Genomic DNA, 25,662 nt, shown 5'->3' on the forward strand with positions numbered 1-25,662 from the left:
TTCAGCATAGACAAAGTTCGGATGAACTTGTTCTCTTGCTGACAAAACTGCAGACTGGGGAGGAGATGGAGCGTCCATTTAAAGAATTAGTACCAAAAGTACTAATGAGAGATGTTATAGAATGGAGACTGACCCCTTGCTAACATCCACCCTTCATAGACTGGATCCACATTGCAAAAGAACGCAGGCTACGGTCATGATGCCGGCTATGTCCAGGACAAAGGGCATTGCTGGAACACCTGTTTAAGGACCGAATATCTCTATCCATAAAGTATAAGCTGTTTGTTAAATTAGCTTTCAGACTATGTGAGATGTTATAGAATGGAGACAGAAAGGAGGTGATTTAGGAGTTAACCTGTTTCTTATTATTGTATTCTTGAAGCATTGTTTTATCAACTATTTAAATGCAATTTAAAAGCTCCCCGAAGCTTGTGTTTTGCTTGAATGTTATTAGTTTTTTTCCCCTTGCATGAAAGTGAGAACTTGTAAAAAAAAAAATGTGGCACCGGAGTGAAAGATTTGTTATGATGTAAGTGACAACTTCTGCAATTTGCTTCTGGCAACCTGCCCTGAAATGAATGTTCAGTGTGTAGAGAATTCTAAGAGCGATTGTAGAAATGAGAAAGGAAAGAAAAAGCAATGTCACACCAGAAATACAGTATATTGAACCCAGTCAGTGCCAGAGGGTCTGCTGTGTGCAAAGAAATAAAGCTCACAGAAAATACAACAGTGAAATAGTTACAAATAATTTGAAACAAGACAAAACATACTTTTTGTGTCATGATATACATGTTACCCAAGTAGCAATGACCATTATCAAGATAGGTCATAGCGTCTTTCTTTCAGAACCAAGGATACTTTCTAGCAAACAAGGCAAGGTTTGTGCTTGTATCGGTTGTTGGTTCCAACTCTACCTTATAAATCGTTACTCCAGAAAGTGGCTACAGATGACCAGTACTCTTGCTGAGGATTGTAAGCTGTCCATTTCATTTTACAGCAGACACAGCAGCCTTCATTTCAGATCACCCCCTCTCCCTTCCTGTGTTTCACTGTTGGGAGTAGCAAAATTGAGATTTTTAATTTTCCCCAAACTTTAGCAAAAATACAGAGGGTTATTCACAAAGCTAGCCAAAGGATCAGCCGAAGCTTCGGCTGATCCTTCGGCTAGCTTCAGTTGCAGGAGTCCTTCTGTTCAGTCAAAATCAGTCTGTGCTGAATAACTTCACTGTTCATCCATAAGGCTCTGCAGATGTATGGAGGCAGTCCACAGCCCACCCAACTCTAGAGCTAGCTGGTATTTGCATAATAAAGTGTTATGGAGCTTGTGGATCTAGAATGCAGCTGAATTTAAGTGCTGGTATCGGGCGCCATCTTCTGTAGCATGAAATCGTCAAGTTACCAAACTGGTCAGGAGTACAGGTACACTTTAACCCCAGTTTTAAATAGGAGGTGAATTTACAGAGCTCCCTTAAACCTGACCTCCTATGCAAAGCCCCCTGTTGCTGGACAATTTTTGTGCCCCAAGGACTTTATACTGATCCGCTATAACCTCCTTGATCAACTTTTCCCATTATATATACTATAGTTAGATATACAAGTAAAATTCGACTTGCCCCAAAACTTATCTTTAGCAATTTGGAAAGATAATTTTTTTCTTTGTTTAGAGGCACCGTTAAAAAAAATACCTTTAAACTACCAAAATCTTCCACAGATTTTAATTTTTAAATGCCTACTATTTTATTTATGCTCCATGAAGATGTGAAACTCCACTTAATGTAGCTATATATCCATTAAAAATATATATATATATTTTAATTGCAGCTAATGAATGCACCTAAATCTGCCTTGCTTTCAGCCTCCCTTACACTGTAAGAGAGAGGGAGTCAGTCAGGCTCTGTTGCAAGTACATAGGTTAACAGGGAACATGCTGGCAAGGGAAAGGAGGTGAGAGATGACCTTATCAGTCTTTTGCTTCTCCTTAATTGTCTAATCACGGTATGGGATAGTCACTATCCTTTCTGTAATTTGTGGCAGGGTTGTGTAAATTGCAGGACTAGATAGACAAAATTATAAATCCTTTGGCAGGTGAAAACAGCTCCTGCCTGAATATTTAGCTTTCTGCTTAGTGTTCTGATTTTAAGTTTCACATACTAACTAAAGCACATACTGACACAGTAAATATTCTTTTTATACAATATATGCAAGAATAATGTTTTGCAAACCTTTATTTTATAATCACGTTAGCACACAGACTTATTTCTGCATGCTTTCGTGTTCAGAAAAAGAAGAGAAGAGGAAATGGCAGTATCACCAGGTGTTTTGGAGGAACTGCAGCATTCAAAAAGGAAGAGGCTAGATTTACAGTACACAATATGCAATCCCAGTTGCATAAAATGAAAAAATGTTGCAAAGGATATATGATAAACAAGATGTAAAAAAAATATATGGTAATGCCTGGTAAAATTATGAAATCGCTTATTTCCAAGTATTTTGACATTTGCACGTTTAATACCATGAGAGAAGCAGGAAGCAGTGGGATAGAAGCTAGCCTCTGTAGTTTGTGGTAGAATCACAGTATGCTTCTGTCTGCCTTTTTTTTTAGTCAGGGTACAGTATAGCCTCTCCTCTCTTTGAAGCCTTATGAGTCTGTTTATAGCCTGGGGGAGGCTGGTGTTCTGACATATTCAGAAAGCCACAAGAAACAGATGATTCCCAGATGAGTCCTCTCATAACATATGCTAAAATGAATTATAAGTTCATAGGACTTAGTAAAAGACTGATTAGAGACAAGAAGCAAAAATAGTCAAATGAGGTTCATAACTATTATTTATTTATATCAAGGCTCATTTGTATATGTTCTCCCGATCAGATTTTGGTCCATGTATCCTAGTTGTATTACATTATCACATTTAAAGTGGCCCTTGCACTAAAAGAAAAAAATCCAGTCCAATTATACATTAGGCCCCCCTCCCCATACCAAATTGCCACATTAAAATGTATTAAAAAAACACATGTGGGGAAGAAATGTAAAGAAAATACTTACTTAACCCCAGGTTCTACAATGGGGCGAGTGACATTACATAGCGTTTAGTGCAAGGACCACTTTAAGTTTAATAGAGGGTTTTAAGTGTGCAGTTTCTGAATTCCGATGAGATTTAGTTTCCTGCTCAATTTCATGAGGACTGGAGTCCTTTGTGCCCCAAGTGTGGGCTAATTTCATACATATGTGATGATCCTGCCCACATGTGGAGGGCTTCTGGAAACAGGTTGCCTAGTTCATACATGATATAATGAAGTCCCCTGTGGCTGTGGACCATAGGGTGTGCCTCCTTGATCTGCAGGATTATTTCCCCATGGAGCCATCTTTTAAACAGTGTGTAACAGAAAAACTCTTTACCGCTCAGATTATGCAGCTTCTTGCTGCATATTGGAAAATAACTTTGGTGGAGTGGAAGAGTAAATTCATTGCTAGTCTCACGTATCAAACATTGATTTAAATACAGAGTGTATGCCCAGGAAAATTGATTAGAATCTTAGATAGATGGATGTCATATGTCGAAATCCCATGATCCTAAATAACTGGTGGTTGATCCATTCAAAACATGATGCATATATAATTTGTTAGTTCTTTGACTTCTTAATCAGTTCAGTTACCCTTATATTCTGCCTACCAATATTATACCTAATGTTTAGTTGGAAGCATGGTCCTGCCCTCCCTGTGTGGTTCCCAGATGCTGCCTATAGTGCCCATATAGCCTGTACTCCCACTTTGGCAGTCAAAATGTTATTGTACTGTAATTTTTGCTTTTGTCTTTGCTCATCTGCACATGGGGCCTTTGCAACATTATATTGTGATCATAGGATTATAGAAATACAATGGAGACAGGACAGAGCATTGACACCCTATAATAGCAAGGACCTTCATGGTGGGATCACCAGATATTATTTTAATAAACGCTTTAGATTTTAAAAGAATGAAAATTATTTTGATATTACTTAAAGGAGAACTATGGGGTTAGGGCTTTTCCCCATAGTTCTCCTTAGGGTAACGGGAGGACACAAACTAGCGTCCTCCCGTCACCCTAAGCTCAGTATACCGCGAGCTGTAGCTACAGCTCGCGGTATACTGAGACGCCGCAGCTGAAGCAGATCCCGACAATTATGTCTAGATCCGCCCAGCTGTGTGAGTGACAGCTGGCTCTGTCTATCTAGAGGCAGAGCCAGCTGTACCCGCCCCTCCCCCGTCCGTTCCGCCAGTCAGCGCTGGAGGATCGGAGCGGGGGGAATCCAGCCCCTCCCCTGTCACGGCAGAGAGCCGTGAGTGGATCGAGAAGTGAGCGAACGCCGGTATGTGTTCGCTCACTTCCCGATCTACTGAGCCGACCTGTGACAGTCTCATTGTCACAGATCGGCTAGAACTATGAGGTGAGTGAAAAGCACTCACATCATAGTTCTCCTTTAAAGTTAGGTACAATTTGATATTTAGAGATTCAGTTTGCGTCTACTTTAAATTTAATCAAATTGAATTAAAACAAATATTTAAGGTGTGTAAGTGGCTGTGTTTAAGGTTTCTATTTCTTTGATATCATTAACGTATAATGTCACAAGTTTTCTAGTGCATAATTATTTTGACGGTAAGCGTTTCCTGCAGAATCTATTACTAATCAAATTGCTTTACACCACATTTCCTGGCAATGCAGACTGGCAGTTATATAGTTGCCCACCTTTTAGTCCATAATACAAGAAAAGCATTTGGCTTGTGACCACCATCTGTTTTAGTTTTTCTCCTGTCCAGCCTGGTTATCATTATCCTCTGGACAGCTCAATAGCTTGCTGTACCCCCATTAGCCATCATTTAAGCAGACAGTAAGTGGTCTGAGAGATACTGAGCCATCTCTTGAGTGCATCTGAATCATTATTACAAGCTGTTATTAATAATAACTGCAGCTCAAAGGTTCTGTGATCCTCAATCATATCATTATTATTGTAGCGTAGTACTAAATTCTCACTCTGCAAGTGTCAGGCGTCACCTGCTGCCTGTAAATTTGATATCCAGCTGTGCTGATACTAGACTGGAAAATGGGATTTTGAGTTAAGGATACACATGCCTTTACTCAGTACACATTATTTAGACTGTGCACTGTCTATGTTATTCTTAAGCTTTAGGCAATATGCAAGTTAATGTGAATCTTAAGAATTGCATGATTATAATTAATTTGTACTAAATGGAAATATCAGCCTTTCTCAGCTATGGAGCTGTCTCACCCTGGGGTGCCTTTTGGCTTCCTCAGGGGTGCCACAAAATGTTGCACATGTAGGCTGGCTGCCAGCACAATGGAAACAAATTACACTAATCCAGAGATGGTGGGATCCATTTAGAAGAGGGGGAAGTTCGCCTTTCTCCTGGCCTACTCCACCTCTCATCTTCTGCCATGCTGCTTTAGCTCCAGATGTAATGGTAGGACTCTTATGTATGAAAGGGAGCTTCTGATGTGAAGGGGCTCCTGATATGAAGGGAGAACTCTGATGTGGAAGGGGGGGGGGGGCTCTGGTATAAAAGGGGGGGTTTGGTGGGAAGTCGGGACAAGGGGGGCTTTGATGTGAAGTCGAGACTCTGATGTGAAGGGAGTTTCTGATGTGAAAGTGGGGCTCCTGATATGAAGGGGAGCTTCTGATGTGAAGAGGGGCTTATGAAGTGAATAGTAAACTCTGAAAGGAGGGATATTAATGTGAAGGGGGCTTTTGATATGAACGTGGGCTTATGATGTGGCAGTGACAACTGGTGTGAAAGGGGGGACTCTGATGTGAAAGGAGGGGTTCCTGATGTGAAAAGGGCTTATAATGTGAATGGGGCTCCTGATGTGAAGGAGGAGGGTTCATGTGAAGTGGGGTCCTAATGTGAAGGGGGAGCTTCTTATGTAAATAGAAGCTCCCTATTTGAAGGAGGGACTCTGATGTGAAAGGCAGGATTCTGATATAAAGGGGGCTTCTGATGTGAAAGTGAGGAAAAGGGTCTGGTATGGATTTTGGAGGGAACACATGACATTTTTTTTTTTTTAAAGATTTATGCGTTTTACATTGTAGACTTTGAGAAACACTGTTTTATACTAGATAACTATCAAGCATTTGATCTGTTCTGTATTGTGACTTTTGAAATGAACCTGAACTCAAAAAGTGAAGACTATAGGGAACATCTAGAAATGTTCTTTGTGCTTTCGCAGTACCCTGGAAAACTGCCTTTTTGTCTTGAATTCCTGCACTTTCTGACATCTGACTGTGTCTAAGCACTCCTGTTGTGTAGCCTAATAGCTGAATATCTGCTCATCTAAGGCATCAGTGCCTCTGATTGCTAGCATCACAAGATCTGGGATTAGATTTGGTGGTTTTACCACGAAAGATCAATGACTTTAAAATATTTAAATTTATTTTAGAGTCATCTCCAATATTGATGTAGTGGGTAAATGAGCACTTACTATAGAAACTAAATACAATTTTGCAAACCTGTTTCAGAAGACTCATAGTGACACTAAAGCTTACGTCCCCCTTCCCCCCAAAAACTGCTTGTGTAAAGACTTACCGTATGTAAGGTAATGTCTTGATCAGTGGCGTAACAATCACCATAGCGACCCAGGCGTCTGCTATGGGGCCCGGGCACAGGGGGGCCTGGCCAGGGCATCACTCTGGTGCCGTGGGGCCGCCTGGGTCGCTATGGCATATCAGGGTGCTGGCTGTCAAGAGGAACGCGCCGCTGTTAGATCACTGACAACCTGTCAGTGATGTGTGCAGCGGCGCGTTCTTCCTCACATCCGCCGCTGAGCTGTGTCAGTGACAGCCAGCAGCTTCTGCAGAAGAGACTGGACCCGGAGTTTGCAGTGAAGGAGGAGGTGGGGCCCAGCGACCTAAGAGCAGGAGGGGCCAGTGATGTAAGAGGAGGCGGGGCCCATGGATAGAGGAGAAGACAGTGCCCGACGATGAAAGAGGAGGCGGGCCCGGAAATGGAAGAGGAGGCGGGGCCCGGCGACCATGGAGGTGGACAACGCTGACAGGTAAGAGGCGTGCAGCCCACCTGAGAGTGACCCTGCAGAGCCCACCATAGAGTGTCTATGGCTCGCTCTGCAGGGTCACTCTCAGGTGGGCTGTTTTTAATATCAGGTGGGCTGTGCAAGGGGCATAACTAGAAATCACAGGGCCCCATACAAAATTTTGCTATGGGGCCCTGTGATTTCTAGTTACGCCCCTGGTCTTGATGTATACATCTTCTTCCTTCCACCTGTTTTCAAGTTGTACCCTCAGCACTGGTGCCGCTGCCGATGCTTTTGTTTCTCCTTCCTTCCCTTGGAGACATCCCCTGCATGCGCCCTCCCAGTGTGCGTACACTGCCTTACATTGTCTCACTCCTCCTCCCCATTTGTGACCTCATGTGCGCATGTGTCCCCACTCTTTCCTACTCTGAAGTTCAGAGAAGCTCCACTCAGCATCCAAGACTGAGCGGCAGAGAAAAGGGGAGGTTTGTGTGTGTCTGGCCACACTGGGGCAATTACATACATCGAGGCATGCTAACCTGCTTGCTAGCAGTGAATTAGGTTAAAAAGATCTGAGAGTTTAGTACCACTTCAAGTTTGCAAGGACCAAGATAAAGGGGTATATTTATCAAGGATTTACTTGTGAAATTCACTGAGTGAAAAAAATAGGTAAATTCTTCCAAGTAAGAGCTGCCAGGATTCGCCCACCATTTTCTTGCAAGATTCCTCCTATGTATTGTATGACATTCGCTAATTAAATCTTGTTAGTTTGAATCTTGCAATGATAAATTGTGTATAATACTAATAAAGTAGCAGTTATTTATTACCTGTGGACAAATTTATGTGGGAATGCTTCAAGCGAATCTTGTAAAATAACTGGAAGGCCCTTTTGTTTATTTGCTGACTTGCTGTCCATGGTGCTGAAACTGTGTATAAATGCATAAACAATAGGAGGGTTAATGGGGTTTTTTTTCAGTAACAAAGGAGTCAGCACTCCTCATGACATCACTGCCCATATTTGGACTTCCAAATATGGGCAATGGTGTCAGGGGATCCCTGGGTATCTAAAGCTGTGCCAGTGGTGGGGGGGGGACGTATTCAGTTTAAGCAGTAAAGATAGGGGACCCTTGCTCTGATGAACTCTCACCTGCCATTGCTGGAGTCGATGGTGCAGGACACTGTTGGACATTGCTGAACCAGTTAAAAATTAGTAAGAAATAGAATAATACAGTTTTTTTATATGGGTGTGTTTATTCACATTTTTATTTTGTCTGTACACAAGAAAGACTGAAAGGCCCCACAAAACCAGTTCACCAGAGAGGGGCAGCCACCTAGTGTGAGGTCCATCTTGTCAACACTCTACGGGTGCCTAAGAGCCCATGCAGGTCAGCATCAGGCAAGAGTGCTTTTGGGGATCCCCACTTTTGGGGGGAACCCCCACCCCCCTTATCCCCCACCCCCATGCTGATGGACATGTGGGGCGGTATTAGCATAGCAATGAGGGCTGCACACTTGCCTGGCTGGTTCATAAAGGAAGTGGGGACACACTGTTTTTTTTTTACAGTATAAACCTACATTAACTGAATGATAAATGTGATGATTAGTACTGAAAATAACTTTGCCATTGAAGAACAGATGTGTGGTGAATTCTGTTTGATGAAATGTTCACTTGGAAAAATTTTGTTTGAAAGCAGGCAAAAACCACTGTGATAAATAGATGGAATGTAGGATGTGCATTCTAGGTTGAAAATGGGCGAATTTTATGTTGAATCCTTGATAAATATACCTCTTACTAATGACTGTACAAGTTGGTTTTGAATCCTGAAGTAACATAATAAGTACTCCAAGCAGAAACTTGCATGCACATTTTTAAAATGCTGATGGATTATTGTGTTCTGAAACCAAGTAACCACAAGGTACATTAACAGGGAAACCTTTCTTGTTCTGAGATACCAACAATCATAAAGCATTAGTGGTCTGCTGAATCCGCTAACAGTGGAATTCCAGGCAGGAAGCTAAATGTACAACTAAAATACTTACATAAGAATTGTATTCTTACTGAAGAATTTGTAATTCTGCAGCCAGCTTTGTGATCTAGGCACCCCTGTCAGACAACGCAACTAGTTCTTTAACCTCCACTGCAGCAGTAGCAGAGGTGGTTCCTATCAGCATAAGGGCTGACTCCTATTGCTAATGCTGCTCTTAGTCTGAGTCCTGAGTCCTGCTGTGCCAGAGATTATTAAGGGTTGTTAAAATTGAGCTGATATCCAAGAAAAATAATTGCTTGTGGCCACAGTTTTTGATGGAAGAGACTTTGGGGTCTATTCACGAAGCTGCCGAAGGATCTAGCCATAGCTTCGGCCGATCCTTCGGCTAGCTTCGGCCCCAGGACCCCTTCGGTTCAGTAGAACCGAAGGGGTGCTGTACGGGCTATTCACAATTCACGTGACTGAGCCGAACGCATATGCATCGGCTCGGCAATTGGCCGGGCGACAGCCTGCTTCTGACAGCTGGGCGGAGCCAGCCGTGATCTTACGGCTGGCTCCGGCCACTTGCAGAGAGATCAGACATCTGACTACCTTACCAGAAAGCATAAAATAATTAGGGGGGTTTTTTTCCACAAGATTAACCAGTAAAAACGTTGCCAACTAATGTTACTTTAGATGTATAAAACAAATTTTAATCTGTAATTTGTTCCAATTACTACAACACTAACATTATGTTTTTATGGGCATAGTCAGGCGCGATTAAGTTATTTACAAAAGTAATAAAGTTTTGGGTTTTTTTGTATAATTTTGGCAAACAATACATGAACAAAACAAGCAAATATGTTAACGTTTGCATATAAACTGTAACACAAAACATTGTGAAGTGGAGAGTGAAGGGGAGAAGAAGAAAAAGTTAGGGTTAAAACAGGGCTCTAGTTAAAACCTTTATTAAACCTTGCAGTGGGGCTACCCCCACAATGAAAGGGTTAACTGCTTGTTTTTGCTTAGGATAAAAAAAGTTATACTCACCCGATCCTCTGAGCTGGCTAGCTCTTAGACCAGTGCCTTGCGCCTCGCTTTCCCTCTGCTGCAGTGGTCTAAGGATCCTCGAGTTATCACGTTCAATACACTGTATAAGATGTAAGGACAACAAGGGACCTTCCATCGCCGCAGTGGGGGAGAACACAGGCTGGAGGGAGCACTGTGACAGCCGGCTGCCTTGAAGGTTCAGGTGAGTATAACTTTGTTATTTTTGACCCAAGACAAAAAAAGACCAGTTAACCCTTGCAGTTCGGGGGTAGCCCCACTGCAAGAGTTGATATAAGTTTTAACTGGAGTTGTTCTTTAAATATGCATTAATCGAGGGACAAACTAGTTTGTTTTCTCTTGGCATCCAGTAGCTAAAGTTTCACAGCCAATGACAGGAGACGGCTTCCATCTTTTCATTTAACAGCTGCAACTGTACAGTACAATGTTAAAAAAAAATCATTACACTGTACCAGTGTTTGGCACCTAATGCCAATTCTACTGGCGCACAGTGTGACTGGGCCATCCACCTTCCTGACAAAATCACTGAAGCAGTGTCAGTATGAGTGGAGAGATGACACTGAGAAGAAGAGCAGGGAGGAGGTGTGGGCTGTGCTCTGTCCTCCTCATGTACTATTACCTGGGGCTCCATTGTGTCAGCAGGGAGGGTTGCACTTCTCTCCTCCACTATATGTGTCAGCTCAGCGGTGTAAACTCGTTTGGTGAAGGGCCATATCAATGCAGGGCCATGCAGTATCCCTCTCTCATAGATTCTAAAGATGAGAGGTATGGTGGATGTCTACAAGGCTATGGGGAAATACTGTGTGTGTTTGATACTGTAAACTTTAAAGAAAGAGCCATGGTCACAGATTAGGAATAGGGATGAGCTTGAATTTGGTCCAAACCTGAGCTCATCCAAACCTGAAAGTTAGGTGTCAGAGTATGCCCAATAAGCTGCGTCCGGGGCAGTCCTCACCCTGCAGCCACACATAGGGGCGGAATGCTGGTGACATCATTGATCTTATATGGCTACATGTACCTTATTAGGTCATTGTCATGGACCAAGTACCAAACCCAAGCTCATCCTTTATCAGGGCCCTCACTGTCAATAAAAGAAAGTCGCAGCGTGAGAGCACTAAATGGAGAAAATGAGGTGCAAGGCTTACTAGGTTTGGCCTTAGGTCTTAACTGAAGTTCAGCAGGGTGAACCTAGTAGGCCCTTGCTACACAAGTGGTTAAAGGATTAAGCCAAATGTTCTTTTCAGTTTTGTATAGAGTAGAAAATGGCAAAAAAAACCCTGTCAGTTAATTTTCTGCTTCTTTGCATCTGATTGGGTAGAAAGAAACACAAGAGAAAGTGATAGGAAATCTCAAAGTGAAGAGAATTCCCCTCATAGACTGTTGTCACTGGAAGAGGTGTCCCCAATAGAAGATTTGCCCACACCTAATGGTCCAGTGATGGCTGTGAGATTTTGGATTTCACATCTTTATGACAGAGGTCACCAGGACAGATAGAAACAGTGAATCTACCTACTGGGGACAGAGACCACAATAAAAAGTTGACATGGGGTTCTAATCATTCCCTAGTCGGTCTAAAATAAAAATAAAAAGTTTGGCCTATACTGTAAAATACTTAAAGGAGAACTATGAGATGAGTGATTTCCACTCACCTCATAGTTCTAGCCGACCTGTGACAATGAGACTGTCACAGGTCGGCTCAGTAGATCGGGAGGTGAGTGAACACATACCGGGTTCGCTCACCTCTCGATCCTGTCACGGCTCTCTGCCGTGACAGGGGGAGGGGCTGGATTCAACTCTCCCGCTCCGATCTGCCAGCGCTGACTGGCAGAACGGACGGGGGAGGGGGCGGGTACAGCTGGCTCTGCCTCTAGATAGGCAGAGCCAGCTGTCACTCACGCAGCTGGGCGGATTCTGACGTCCGGGTCGGGATCCGCTCTGGCTGCGGCATCTCAGTATACCGCGGGCTGTAGCTTGCGGTATACTGAGCTTAGGGTGACGGGAGGACGCTAGTTTGTGTCCTCCCGTTACCCTAAGGAGAACTATGGGGAAAAACACTGACCCAATAGTTCTCCTTTAAATGAGTACATAATTTGGTGAGGCTGTGGGTTTTTTTTTTTATCTGCCTAGAATTCAACCTAAAATTAGTTTATATTTACTTATATAGTTAAAGAACAGGGCTGCATACTCCAGCTACTGACCTTAGGTGAATTGTGCTGTATCGTGTTTGTACTTTGATCTACTTTAATTTATTGACAATTAGTAAACTGTTCAGCGACACTTTTGAGGTATGTAGATCAAAGTAGCTTTGTGAAATAATTGAAGGCAAATGCTAAGCAAATAAAGAAAAATGACAAAATTGTTCTGAAAATATATTGGACCTTTAACCAGTAGCTCTGAAACACTTCTAGTGATCATTACACACTACCCCATCTCCTTATCCTTCTTGATTCAGCAGCATGCTGTGAGGTCAGAGTGCAGACATAAATCTCTTTATCTCCAAGCCTTGTTTAGAAGTTGAGAACAGCTAGGCTGTATGTTTTACCATTCCAAACAAGCATGCTTACGCCCAATATACAAGTAATAAAAGCTTCTTCATATTCCTGGCTGAATAACCTGTCTTTTGTTTACTCATAAGAGACCTAGTGAAGATTCCAGATGACCTTTTTAGCCTATTATCATCTTCCAGTGTTTATAACTACAGTGTGCTTTTAGACATTATTGCTTTTTTGTTGTCTCAAAACAACATAATTTGCAACTGCTGTGCTCTTATCACCTGCTAATTTCCTTTGACCTCTCGGACAAAATCGTTTTGGTGAGCACATTTTTGCATTTCATTAAAAATATTTATGAGCAAGTCTTATGTTGCACCCTTTAAGGAAATATGGATAAAGTAGAATGTATTCTTAATTGATATTGTATCAAGCAAAGTCTTTCAAACTTAATCAGCTCTTCCCATTGCCCATGTGAATATATTTAATTAGATACTCTAAGCTTTGTAGAAGGATGAGTTCTTTCAGAAGCACAATTCAAAAGAAAGCTCCAGACAAAAAAAATAATGATGAACAGTTAATGTGAGTAGTTAGTTTCCTGTGTCAGAATTTTATTCTTGGAGCATATTAATGGAAAAAAGAAAGTTTGGGGCCCATAACAGAAAAATAAACTTGTCTAGTGCAACCAGCTAGTTTGGACTGTTGAAAATAATATAATATTTTGTGATTTTGGTGAAGCTGTCATCCAGTTATGTGCAAGGCAAAATCCTTTTTTTACTTCCCCAGTGCAGAATTGAATGCCTCCCAACTTTGTGGGAAATAGGGACGAGCAAGGGTTTGTTTGACCCAGTAGGTCAATGTCATTTATCAAATATGTCCATTTGGCCATATAAGATCAATGATGTCACCAGTAACCCTCCCGTTAGTTTACATGCAACTGTGGTGTGGGGAATGCCCCGGCTGCAACTGAAAGGGCCGTCACTGACTTCCTTCCAGGTTTGGATGAGTTTGAGTTCGGTCCAAACCTGAGATCATCCCTAATGAGAAAGAGGGACACTTTATAACAAAAGCATGTAGGCACAGGACTCACCACATGGACAAAGAAGAAATAACAAACCCCGACTGCTTTTTTCACCATTACTTTTCCTATATACAGGTTTTTGAAAATGCCAAATGTGATCATTTAAAGATTGGATAAAAGGTTTAGTGTAATGTAACACTTTTGGTAGTTGAATTATAACGTTTTTCAGAGATCTAATCATCATACCAAAAGGAGGGACAACTTAGGAGGAAAGAAGAACAGAAGGATTTATTTGAAAAAAGGGACAGTTCCTCCAAGTATAGGACAGTTGGGAACTATGTTTTTCAAAGTGAATATAGCTTCATTTTATTCTCTAAACTGAGTGAACATTCACTTTGCTAAGTGAACGATCTGTATTTCTTTAGTAAATAAACTCGAAGGACACAGCTAGAAAATGTAAATTTGTTCTTGAAATGGACCCTTTCTTACCCACAAATGCCCAAATACAACTTTTATTTGCAAACTGTTTTTATATTAATTAGGTTAAATTCACCACTATAAAGCATACAGTATGTTGTATCGTTCATAAAAAATATTTTTTTTCCAGCCATGTGACCACTGTTGGCTATTATTAGCTTTTACTGGTTGTCATTGCTAAAAATAATAGACATTTTGGCAAATTACCCTCATTTGGCAAATAGACCCTCAGTCTATTGAGGCTAATTCTGCATTTAAAGGAAACATATGAATAGAATTATCTGCACGTGAACTGACCGCTGTTTAAAAAAGGGTTTCCTTCATATGTCTTAAAGGCCAACTCCAGGCTTACCTTTTCCACTTTTTAATACGATTGTTGTCCATACACTTCTTTTCTTTTTAGCCTGAAATCCCCACTGTATATACTTTTTTTTTGCCTTAGATGTTCATGGGTGATCTAAGCCAACCCCCTTCTTTCTGGCCATTTGATGCCCACATTAGTCCCGCCTCTTCTTCCCTGGTATGGATGTCATGAAAATACCCCCTGTAGTTGTTCGGGTAATGTCAGGATGCTGCTTCCACTGCCAGTAAAGGAGTTTCTTATTGGATGGCCCCTTGCTAAGTCTTGCTACCCACTTTGCATCTTGAGACATCCCTGATCAGGCTTGCACACCCATAAAGTTTGCACCAAAGAACTTCTCTCAGAGCCAGACCTTAATAGTGGAGGTAAGAGCCCTAGGCAATGTGACTGCAACTTTACAAATCTAAAAAAGGGTATGTGGTGGACACAAATTGAGGGAGTGTTCACCAGGGTGAGGGGAGCAATCATGGGCTCTAAAGATATACATCCTGTAGTTGGGCTTGCAGAAGAGGAATAGGTGTTCTAATCCCTCTCTACCCTATCCAAACCTAAAAAAAAGGTTTTGGCAGTAACACTTTAATGTTTACCAGCCATATAATAATACTCAAGTGCACTTTCAATAAATTTGTGTTGTCCATAGCAGTAAGGAACATGTAGTGGAATTAACAAGATTATGACCTGAAAGTGGATGATTCTCAGAAGACTATAGCTAGCTAGCATGAACTGAAACACATTCCCACAATGCTTTGGGAGTGTGCCCATTCTTCAACCTGTCCAGTTAGAACATCCCCTAGATATTTTAGGCCGTCAAACTTTGTTCTACATATGTGCTGCTCATCCATCACAACAAAAGTCCAATTAGTGTTATCAGCAGGTGAGGTCCTTCTTTAACCTCCCTGGCGGTATGATTTTTAATTTTTTTCATGTAATTTTCGGTCTGTTTTTTTTTTTCGAATTGTTTTCTTGTCGGTTTGTTTTGTTTTTCAATATGCCGCCGGCTCCGCCCCCCAGCGACGCGTACGCTCGCAAGGGACGGAACCCGGAAGACGGCATCGGCTGCAGAACACAGCGCAGCTCGAGGGACAAGGTAAGTAAATGCTATGAGGCATTCCCGATTGTAGCTCGGGGTTACCGCTTATGGTATGGAAAAGTAACCCCGAGCTACACTCGGGAATACCGCCAGGGAGGTTAAAGGAGACTTTTACCCATATCCTTAACCACTTCAAGACCAGGTGTTTAGACCCCCTTCCTGGCCAGGCCATTTTTCAGTATTCAGCACTGCGGTACTTTGACTGACGTTTATTCCGTCATGCAACGCTGTTCTGAAATTAATTTTATAAAAAATTTTGGGGACAGATAGAGCTTTCTTTTGGTGGTATGTAATCACCACTGGGGTTTTTACTTTTTACTATAATTAGGAAAAATTTCAGAACATTTTGAAAAAATAAGTTTTTTTTACATTATGTTAGGAAACATTTATTATTACCCAGTTTTTTGGTAAAATATAAAAGATCGGGTCACGTCGGGTAAATAGACACCAAACATGTCAAGCTTTAAAATTGCGCGCACCCGCGAAATCGCAGAAAACTACCATACCCAAAATTGGCCATAGGCGACACTTTAAAAGCTTTTGATAGATGGATGTGATAGATGGCCCTAGACTTATTGCCCTCACTCCGAATTTCGCGGCGATTTTTTAATTTTTAGTAATGACAATCTACAAACACATATTTCTAGATAACTGCTGGCTTTGTATTCTTTGCATACCTTATTTCTCTTTTCTTCCCCAGTCTTCTGACAGTGGCCATGTTTACTAAGGACAGATTACTAGCTCTCCTATTACTTCCTGGATTTCTGGCACATGTGACTAGACTAGGACATTAGTGGAGGAAAATGCCTTTCCCTGAGATCAGAGATCAGATTCTCATGATATTACAGATGAGATTTTCTAGCAACGGTCTGCTGACGAAAACGCAGTCCCAGTGTGCATTTCTTTGGCAAACTGAAGTCATTTTGCCCTTTCGACGCAAGAAGTAAATGCTCTGCAAGTGTAAGCATTTCAAAATCATAGCATTTTACACCTGACATGCCTATCTTGTTATTATTAATCATCATACATAGAGGGATGCATTGGTAGAATTGGATTTTTAGTGTAAAAGTCTACTTTAACAAGAACTAGGAATGCACCGATGCCATTTTCGGTATCAAGCACGAGTACCGGAATTTTTATTTCGGAACTCGCCAATACCGAGTATTGATACCAGTGCCCTGTGCCCTGATTATCAGGAAGGTATACTGTTAGACAGGGTCATTTGTTTTGTTGCAGGCCAGCTGGCAGGTGTGCTGGGGATTCTTTGTGTTTTGTACTGATTATCAGGAAGTCACGACCTGCCGCCTGGCTTCCTGATTGCCTGGGAAGCCGGTGTTCTAACGAAAGACACCAGCTTCAATTGTCGAGGCTTCCTGACCAATCAGGAATCTGGGAGGCGGGTAATTACATGCCGCCCGGCTTCCTGATTGGTTAGGAGGCCAGGCTGCCTAGCAACAAGTGAATCCGGCTTCCTAGCCAATCAGGGAGCCAGGTGGCGGGTTATAACCCACCACCTCGCTTCCTGATTGGAAAGGAAGCCGGCTCCATACTCCCTCGGCATTGCCAGTCAGAGGGAAGGAGGGAGATCTCGCTCTGACTGGAAGTTCCGGTATCGGAGGTAAGTAGCAGAGCATTTGGGCGAGTACGAGTACTTGCCCAAGTACTCTGTATCGGTATCAGTGCATTCCTAACAAGAACTATAAATAAACACCAGATGCCCATAATCTGATATGATACCACTGTACTGCCTACCTTACTGCTAAGATATAACATCTGATAGGGTATAACTTTAATAAATTCTGTTTTAATTATCATAAAAAGTAGATTATGACCTGTAGAGGATACCTATTATCTCATCTCATGACAGTAAATTTGCAGAAACTTGTTTATTGAAGGATTATCAGAAATCTTTTCTGGTATTTGTCTGTATTCAAGAGATACAGTCTGTTTTGGATAGATTTCATTATTGGGCTAATTTTCAGCATTATCAGCTGTATCACTGCCATGTATAGATCCACTAAGGTAAGGTCAATTTACTTTATTGCTGTGACTGTACAGGGCACACAACACAATCCAAATGCAGGAAAAATAAAATGTACTTTTGTACTTACTTAAATAGACCTGTCTGAATAGCAGGCAATTACCTTTTAAACTGAAAGTTATTGTCACTGTACTTCAAATACACTTTTACAGTTCTCATTCTCTTCTTTCAGACACAAATAAGCCCTCGGGAAGGCTGGCAGGTTTACAGCTCAGCACAGGACCCCGATGGCCGCTGTATCTGCACCGTGGTGGCTCCAGAACAGAACCTGTGCTCCAGGGATGCAAAAAGCAAACAACTCCGTCAGCTTTTAGAAAAGGTCAGTGAGTCCCATCAACTGTTTTCCCAGAGCAAAATCACCGCTGAGTTTTAGTCTTACCTAGACGTAGGCAAGTATCTGACTCTTTTAAGGTTAATGCATTCCTCAAAAGATGAATAGTTAGAAGTATTGTGCTTATAAGAAGTTTTATAGGAATAATTATGCTTATTATACTGTATATAAGGATTTTTGTTTTAAATACTTTATTTAATTTAGGCCAGCCCTTCTCAACCAGAGTTCTGTGGAACCCTAGGGTTCCTCCAGATGTTGCTCAGGGCTTCTTGAGCAATGAGCAGTTTTTAACTCTCAAATAAGCTACCACTGACACCATTGATCTTTTCAGCTACATGCAGGGGGAGCTATCTCTAAAGGGAGTATTCTTATTTCCTACTGACACACTAGTATAATAGGCACCATCTCTAATGGCCACCAAGCTACGGGACCATTCCCCACTGACTACTTTTCTGACAACCAGTGTAAGGGGACACTACAGGGACACTACAATGACCATCATTGTAAGTAGGTCCTACACTGACCACCAGTGTAAGGAGAAACTACACTTACCACCAATTTAAGGGGGCTATACTGACCTCCAATGTAAGGTGGAAAAAAACTGACAACCAACATAAATGAGGAACATTTCCACTGACTATCATTGTAAAGTTTTTTTGTATGGTATGCATCTCTTTTCTGGCTATTATTATTAGTATTATTATTATTTGTTTCATTTAAATATTATTACTGTAAATAATTTTGCTTCTGTTAAATACATTAAGTACGTCACATTCTTTATTATTTTTTATTTACTCCAATATCCACAACCTACTGTTCATGCTAATGTCCCGTGAACTCTAGATATAATAAATATTAGCAGGGGTTCCCTTAAACCTGAAAGTGATTTCAAGGGTTCCTATGAGTTAAAAAGGCTGAAAAAAAGCTGAATTAGACCATCTAAGTTTAATTGATTAGGTTGCTCACAAGTTATATTTTATAGTGGTAATTTTGGTGCCTGGAGCCTGGTGCAGTGCATTTGGCTGCAAAGCTTTTAGGCACAAAAAGCCAAGTAAGTGATGAAGAAGGACCTATGCCCTCTTAACTGTCTCCTATATCTAACATTTATCATCACACAAACAATTCAATCTATCCTCTTCTAGCTACACCAAATCTGTTTTCTAAGGCTCCATTCACACTGGAGCGGCTGTCCGCGCTCTAAACAAAGAAAACAATGCACTTTAATGTGCATTGTTCAGGCTATTGCGGGAACCGTGCCGAACAAAACTGCGCGACCCCAAAATAGTGCACAGTAGAAAGGTATCATGGCACACTCACAAGTCAGCATGTAAAAAAACTTGTCTCACCACGAAGGTTAATAACAGAGGTTTTGATACACGTCTTCTGCAGAAAATGTGAAAGCCACACAGCCGCGCCAAGGCACCTCTTATAGTGCGGTCCTAACTCTAAACTATGAGAGTCTCCATCTTGGAGCACATGGGGGCAGAAGATTTCAAATTGGGTGCAGGTTTGTCAGGAGGAAGCCCAACCTCCTTAAAAGGCACAGGAACACACAAGGGATCCCGCACATCGCAATGGCAGCTGAGAGTGTGTTTGTCATTTGTTTTGCTTCACCGATTTGGTGCAGTGACGCATGGGGGTTCTCAGCTGCCATTGCGATGTGCGGGATCCCTTGTGTGTTCCTGTGCCTTTTAAGGAGGTTGGGCTTCCTCCTGACAAACCTGCACCCAATTTGAAATCTTCTGCCCCCATGTGAGTGTGCCATGATACCTTTCTACTGTTTACTGTTTTAAGCCCATTTCATGTGCACCTTACTGTATAGTTGGTGACAAATTGTTGAGTGCGTTTGTCATTTGTTTTGCTTGCCCAAAATAGTGCAATCGCGATAATACGGCAGATTCCACACATTCGCAGCTATTTAATAGCTGCAAACTAGCAGCATCCGTGCGGATTCAAAATGTTTGTTTTTGTCCACCAAGGGTCCTCCAGACGGAAAACCATGCGAGAAACGCAAATGTTATATGTGAATGGAGCCTAAGGCTGGCCATATGTTAATAGATTTCTTTCGACAGTTGACACTGGCTGTCAGAATACCTGAACATTAACTGCAGCTGCAGTCACTGTTCAGCTGATAATTTTCCACGTAGCTCTTTCAGGAAAAGTCAATTAGGTAATCGTCTTTTGTCAAGCTGGCAAGGCCACCCACTGTTCCTGTAAATTGGCTGGAATTCTAACAATGTATGGCTGGCATTAATTAAATGTGTGATGTACATGTATAGTGTTTTTACAGTGAAAACATACTATGAACTATTATTTAACTGTATACCCTAAAGAAATATTTGATGTGACTTTCACATTTTCACAAGCTTGCTGTTCCACATTTTACTTTTGTATTGAAAATAGAGATACATAGATCAGCAATAAGAAGGAGCTTTCAGTGGCTCAATTACTAATGAATTGTTTTAATTTCCAGAAGCCAGTAAAATATGTTAAAAAAAAAATAAAACACACTCCTAAATGTCTATTGAAAATAAAATTTGCCCTAGAATTGTGAGACACATGCCATTAAATTAGTCATTATTCATAAACCATCACGTTATTCTCTGACACATTATTCTCTGCCACATTAAGGGCCCATCCACACCATCCAGTGCATTCATCACACAGTCCCAAATTTTTTGATATCCCACCACACTGGAACGCAGGGCATTGCGGTACTATGTGTTTTGTTGTGGGCGATTGCACTGCAGGCGGGAAGTACAGAATGTCTGCAGTGCCATTGATATGAAAGGTACATTACGGTACCATGCGTTCCAATGCAGGTGATAGCACTGTGGGACTGTGGGTGAGAGGCGTGTTTGCGGTGCTATTGAAATGAATGACACCACCACATCTTCTCTCTCCCCAGAATGTGGAGAGGCTTTGCTTATGTGATCGAGTGCGTTCATACCATGGGAAATAAATTGTGCATGCACTATTTTTGGTGATTGCATTACACTGCAAGGCATTGCAGTACCCCGCGTTCCGGTGTGGGCGATCGCACTGCTGGCTGTAGGCGTGCTTGGGGTGCCATTGAAATTAAAGGCAGATTGCGGCACCACGGGTTCTGGTGCAGGAAATTCACACTGCAGGCGGGAGGCGTGTTTGTGTTGCCATTTAAATTAATGGCACTACAACATCTCCTCCCGCCCCAGAATGCGGGGAGGCTTTGTTTATGCGATCCAGTGCATTCATCCCACAGGACTGTGCGATGAATGCACTAGATGCTGTGAACGGGCCCTCATTTATTCAAAAAGGCGTGACAACAGTTGAATGTGTTCTTGTTTTCATGTGCTTATTTATTTATCACAGGTATTTATATAGTGCCCAAATTATATAGTGCCCTCATGGTATGTTAATAAGGGGAAGCTCAGAGTGCCCCTAGTCTTTATATGGGGACAAAGTGATTTTACTACCTTCCTTCCTTACTTTGAAAATGTCCACGTTAACTTGCAGTCTGCAGACATATCGGGAAGGTAAGATGTATTTAAAAAAACATGTTTTAGGTATGCTGTGTGAAAAGGAACACATAATAAATATGTAGTTGGGTTTCTCAAATTGAACTGGAAAAGTGGAACTACACGTTAAACTTTCTTTGCCACATCTTACACACTCTCCTCCCACTACAGCAACTTCCCTATTCATGTCTCCAATTTCTAATTTTTACAGATGGGAATAGTAGCAATTGGAATGGGATTTATTATGTTACTCTATAATTTATAGTGTCAATAATATATTCCTGAAGAAAAGCTGTATTTTTACACACAAGTAAAATGTACATTTGTACAAGGGCAGTCATTTATCAGTCTGCAGAGAGCTCACAAGAGTCTGGATAAAAAGAATTACCGCATTAAGTACACTTACTGAAATAGAAGTACCTTTCATAAAAGACAGTAAGGTGAAAAGGCAGTGTCTGTTGTGACAGAAAAGGTGATGCGTATTAAAGTGTTTCTGGCATTGTTTGAGAATATTAACTAGAATAATTCCTTCAGACATTATTACCCTGACGTCTCATGTCCACATTTTCGTAAAATTTGCTATAAGGGCTGCAAAGAAAAATAATTGATCTGTTGAAGTAAAACCTACACCTCTCCTATTCCACAAATCCAGACACCCCATCATAGAAGAGACCAATGTCTGTGCCCAGTGCAGACTGTCTGTTCTTAGTCTGCGCAATTGGTCAATGATCGGTGTAACTGATCGACACAGTGGTATTAACACCTCACATACCAAAAAAAAATAATGAAACCTTACATTAATGTGTCCAGCATTAGGAAAGTAACCCAAAATAGAAATGTTAATAACTGCAGATCACAACCTCTGAATAAAATAGTGATAATACATGGATAGCAAATGAGGGCAACAGACAGGCAACTGTGGTAATACGTGAGCAACACATTGGCAATTGCAACGATAAGTGGGCAAAGCACTTGGTGCATCACATATACCACAACATTATATTTAGTAGACAATTTCTAACACACTTAAAAAGGAACACAAATACATAGTTAGGAAATATGTTTTGCCAAAAATCAATATTATATTTAGTTAGACAGTTCCGATATACAGCCATTTAATACTTCTAACAAAACATAATTCACTGCATAATGTACCAGCCCCCATATTTCTCTAATAGCAGATTTACCTGTGACCCTGCCAGCACAGGGCTACTTGTATGCAATAACAAACCTGCTAAAAGAAGAGGCAATATAATTATCATTCCAGTGGCCCATGTGTTGAAAAGCTGCTGCTTTGCTGTTCCCCAGCTGCTGCATGCTTCAACATTATGCTTCAGCTGCAACATTACTTGATAAAGTTCAAGCTGGCGGAAGAAAACACAGCATGCAGCATGGATAACAGGTATGCAACCAATTGGGCGAATACTTGCAGTGGCTGGGGAGTAGCAAAAAGACCGCATTTCAACACATGTCCTACTGAAAAGGTACCGGTAAGCACATTGCCACTTCATTTAGCAGGTATGTTATTGTATAGAATTGACCCTGTTGGTCTTGTTAACATGACTCATTCTTTGCCCATGCAGAGTTAAGTAAAAGAGTCATGTAGATACACTCCCCAGCAGCAAATACTTCCTTCCCTTCCTTGCTTTATTGTCACTCCATACAGCCATTGGAAGCAAAGTAAAACACCCAGAACCTGTGGGTATGTGTGAGCACCTGCCCTACTCTCTCACCCATGTGACGACTCCTCCCCAAGATCTCCGGCTCTCTAGCTACCTCATCAGCTCCTCCCATGCTCACCTCCAGGATGTCCAGTGGTCTCTCCCATCCCCTTGAACCCCCTACCCCAACATGTCTGGCTATCTCCTACTCTGTCTGCCTTTAGAAAATCTCTGAAAACTCATCTCTTCAGGGAAGCCTATGCCACCTCTACATAATCGCTGAACTATTACTTTCTCAAACAATTTATTCCCACACAGCTACCACCTTTTGTATTACTTGTCCCTCCCTTTTAGATTATAGGCTCCGGCAGGCCAGGCCCTACTAACCATCTTATTTTAAACTGTATTGTAACTGTAATGTTTTCCTTATAGTGTAAAGCACTGTACAAACTGTTGGTACTATATAAATCCTGAATAATAATAATATTAATGTGACAGCGCTAGGGGACTTGTGACCAGTAACTGTCACATGGGGCTGATAAAGTAGTCCATAACCTTGTGTGGGTTGCCAAATAAAGCTGTGTAGGAGTAAGAGAAAGGGTATATTGCCAGTGGAGGAATTAAACAATCCTTTTGCTTTGCCCTCCATAGACAACGGAAAGGGTAATTTTATTACGCTTGCCTTAACCCCCAAACCTAACCCTTAACCTATTAGTTGTGAATGGTACAACACTTTAGAGCTGCTCTTTTGCCAAGGTCCACTTCTTCATCCACTCATCTAGCTCCTGGGTCTCCTACAGATTTTACTGGTGCCTTCTAAAGGATCCTGTAATGATGTGAAGGTCAGCAGGAGGAACCAGTTGGAGCTGCAGGGGCACCAGGAAATTAACACCAAGAAATGTGAGCTTTTCAGCAGACTTCGGAGGACCTTTTCTAATAAATGAAGTGGAGTTTGACAGCACAGGCAATAGGAAAGATGAGTATATACTCTTTTCTTGTACAGATAACAGCAGCTTAATATTATTTTTTTGTTAGAAACAGAGGTTGGAAATATGCAGTATAATAAACATTACATTTAGTTCCTACAGTATATATTTCACTTAGGACTTTTGTATTGTTGACCTGGCTCTTTAACTACTTTTCTTTTGTGGTGTACTATAACACTATAATACAAATATAAATATCATGACTTGAAATACACAAAGTATTGGATCTGAGCCTACTCCCCAATATGTCAATCTGAATGCCAGCACAACTTGAACAGTGCAAAAAATATAAATATGGGAAGTTCCTGTTGCATGTTGAATGCTTTATCTATTGCTGAGCTTTCCATTTTATGGTTCTTGTCTGCTTTTATTGTAAATACTTAGGAGCGGGAATGTTCACACAGGATCTAGGATCACAGTTTGTTTGGTAAAGTTAGAGATACCATATGTGTTGGTATGCTTAAGCATTTGTGTTTGACTTCCAGCATGAGTTCTGGAAGCCTTTTTGATGGATGTGCAATTCCGAGGTGAGGGAATGTTCTCGCACAAGACCTAAAATTACAGTTAGTTAGAAAAAGTCAGGGAGCCACCATTTAGAAAAAATGTCAAAGAAAACAATTAATGCTAAAGTACCACTGTATTCAGTAGCATAGCTCCTTTTATGTATTTCTGTGGCTTGTGGTGTAGCAAAATATTTCTTTCAGAAAATGCATTTTTCTTGCTTTTTAATGGTCCAGCATGTAAAATGCATTCAAATCACAATTAAGATTCATACAAACAAGTGCATGCAAACTGGAGAGAAATGCACTTGCAAACTGAAAGTAAACAGTATGCATATCAGGTGAGCTTTTAAAAAATGCAACAGTGAAAGTGAAACCTAAGGCCTTGTTCACACCAAATGCAGAGCAGATCCGCTCAGGTTTCTACACACGCAGTGCAGTGGGTTGTGCCGCGTTTTTGATGCTTTGGATGCATTCCGGGCCGTTTTTGGTAAAAAATATATATATATATTTTAAGTTTAACATCGGCTTTCAGTGCGTTCCAGGCATTTGCATGCGTTTTTGATGCGTTTGCATGCGTTCCAGAGCAGATCCAGAGCAGGTCAAATAGGGCTTGCTGCAGTTCTTTCACCTGCTCTGGAACTGCACGCTGCGATGTGAACTGGAGCAAAAAATACCATTGGAATACATTGGACGCAGTTTTGATCCAGTCTTCAACTGCTCTGCTCTGCACCTGCTCCACGCTTGGTGTGAACAAGACCTAAGGCTTTCTGTACATTGGTGTCAGACACAGGATGAAGTTAAACACAGCTTGCTTTCAAATACATTAAGAGAAAATATTCTTGTGCATAACATCAGTTTGAGTAACTTTTGCCACACTTCCTTTTGCTTGCATAATTTGACTTTTATGGAGTCAAAAGCACTTTAGATGTAGACCATGATGCATTTACCTAAGCAAAGCAAAGAAAACATGGTATAAAAGAGGTGGACAATCACCCAGCTGGGTGAGTGACAGCTGGCTCTGCCTATCTAGAAGCAGAGCCAGCTGTACCCACCCCCTCCCCCGTCTGTTCAGCCAGTCAGTGCTGGAGGATCGGACAGGGAAGGGGGGGAATTCCTGCAGGGAGCCGTGAGTGACAGTCAAGGCTCTC

General features: G+C 41.5%; 1 protein-coding gene across 3 annotated transcripts in view; it reads left to right on the forward strand.

Annotated features, from left to right (window-relative positions):
• Window positions 1–25,662, forward strand: part of OLFM3 (olfactomedin 3) — a 179,741-nt gene that overhangs the window by 133,573 nt on the left and 20,506 nt on the right. For 2 of the 3 annotated variants that reach the window (XM_018558292.1, XM_018558290.1), the window contains exon 2: window positions 17,709–17,855. In XM_018558292.1, the coding sequence (XP_018413794.1) occupies window positions 17,709–17,855 (147 nt within the window). The remainder of the gene's footprint in view (window positions 1–17,708; window positions 17,856–25,662) is intronic. The other variant, XM_018558291.1, reaches the window with a different exon arrangement.

This window comes from Nanorana parkeri, unplaced genomic scaffold (assembly GCF_000935625.1).
Source record: "Nanorana parkeri isolate BGI_ZX_2015 unplaced genomic scaffold, ASM93562v1 scaffold330, whole genome shotgun sequence".
NCBI lineage: Eukaryota > Metazoa > Chordata > Amphibia > Anura > Dicroglossidae > Nanorana > Nanorana parkeri.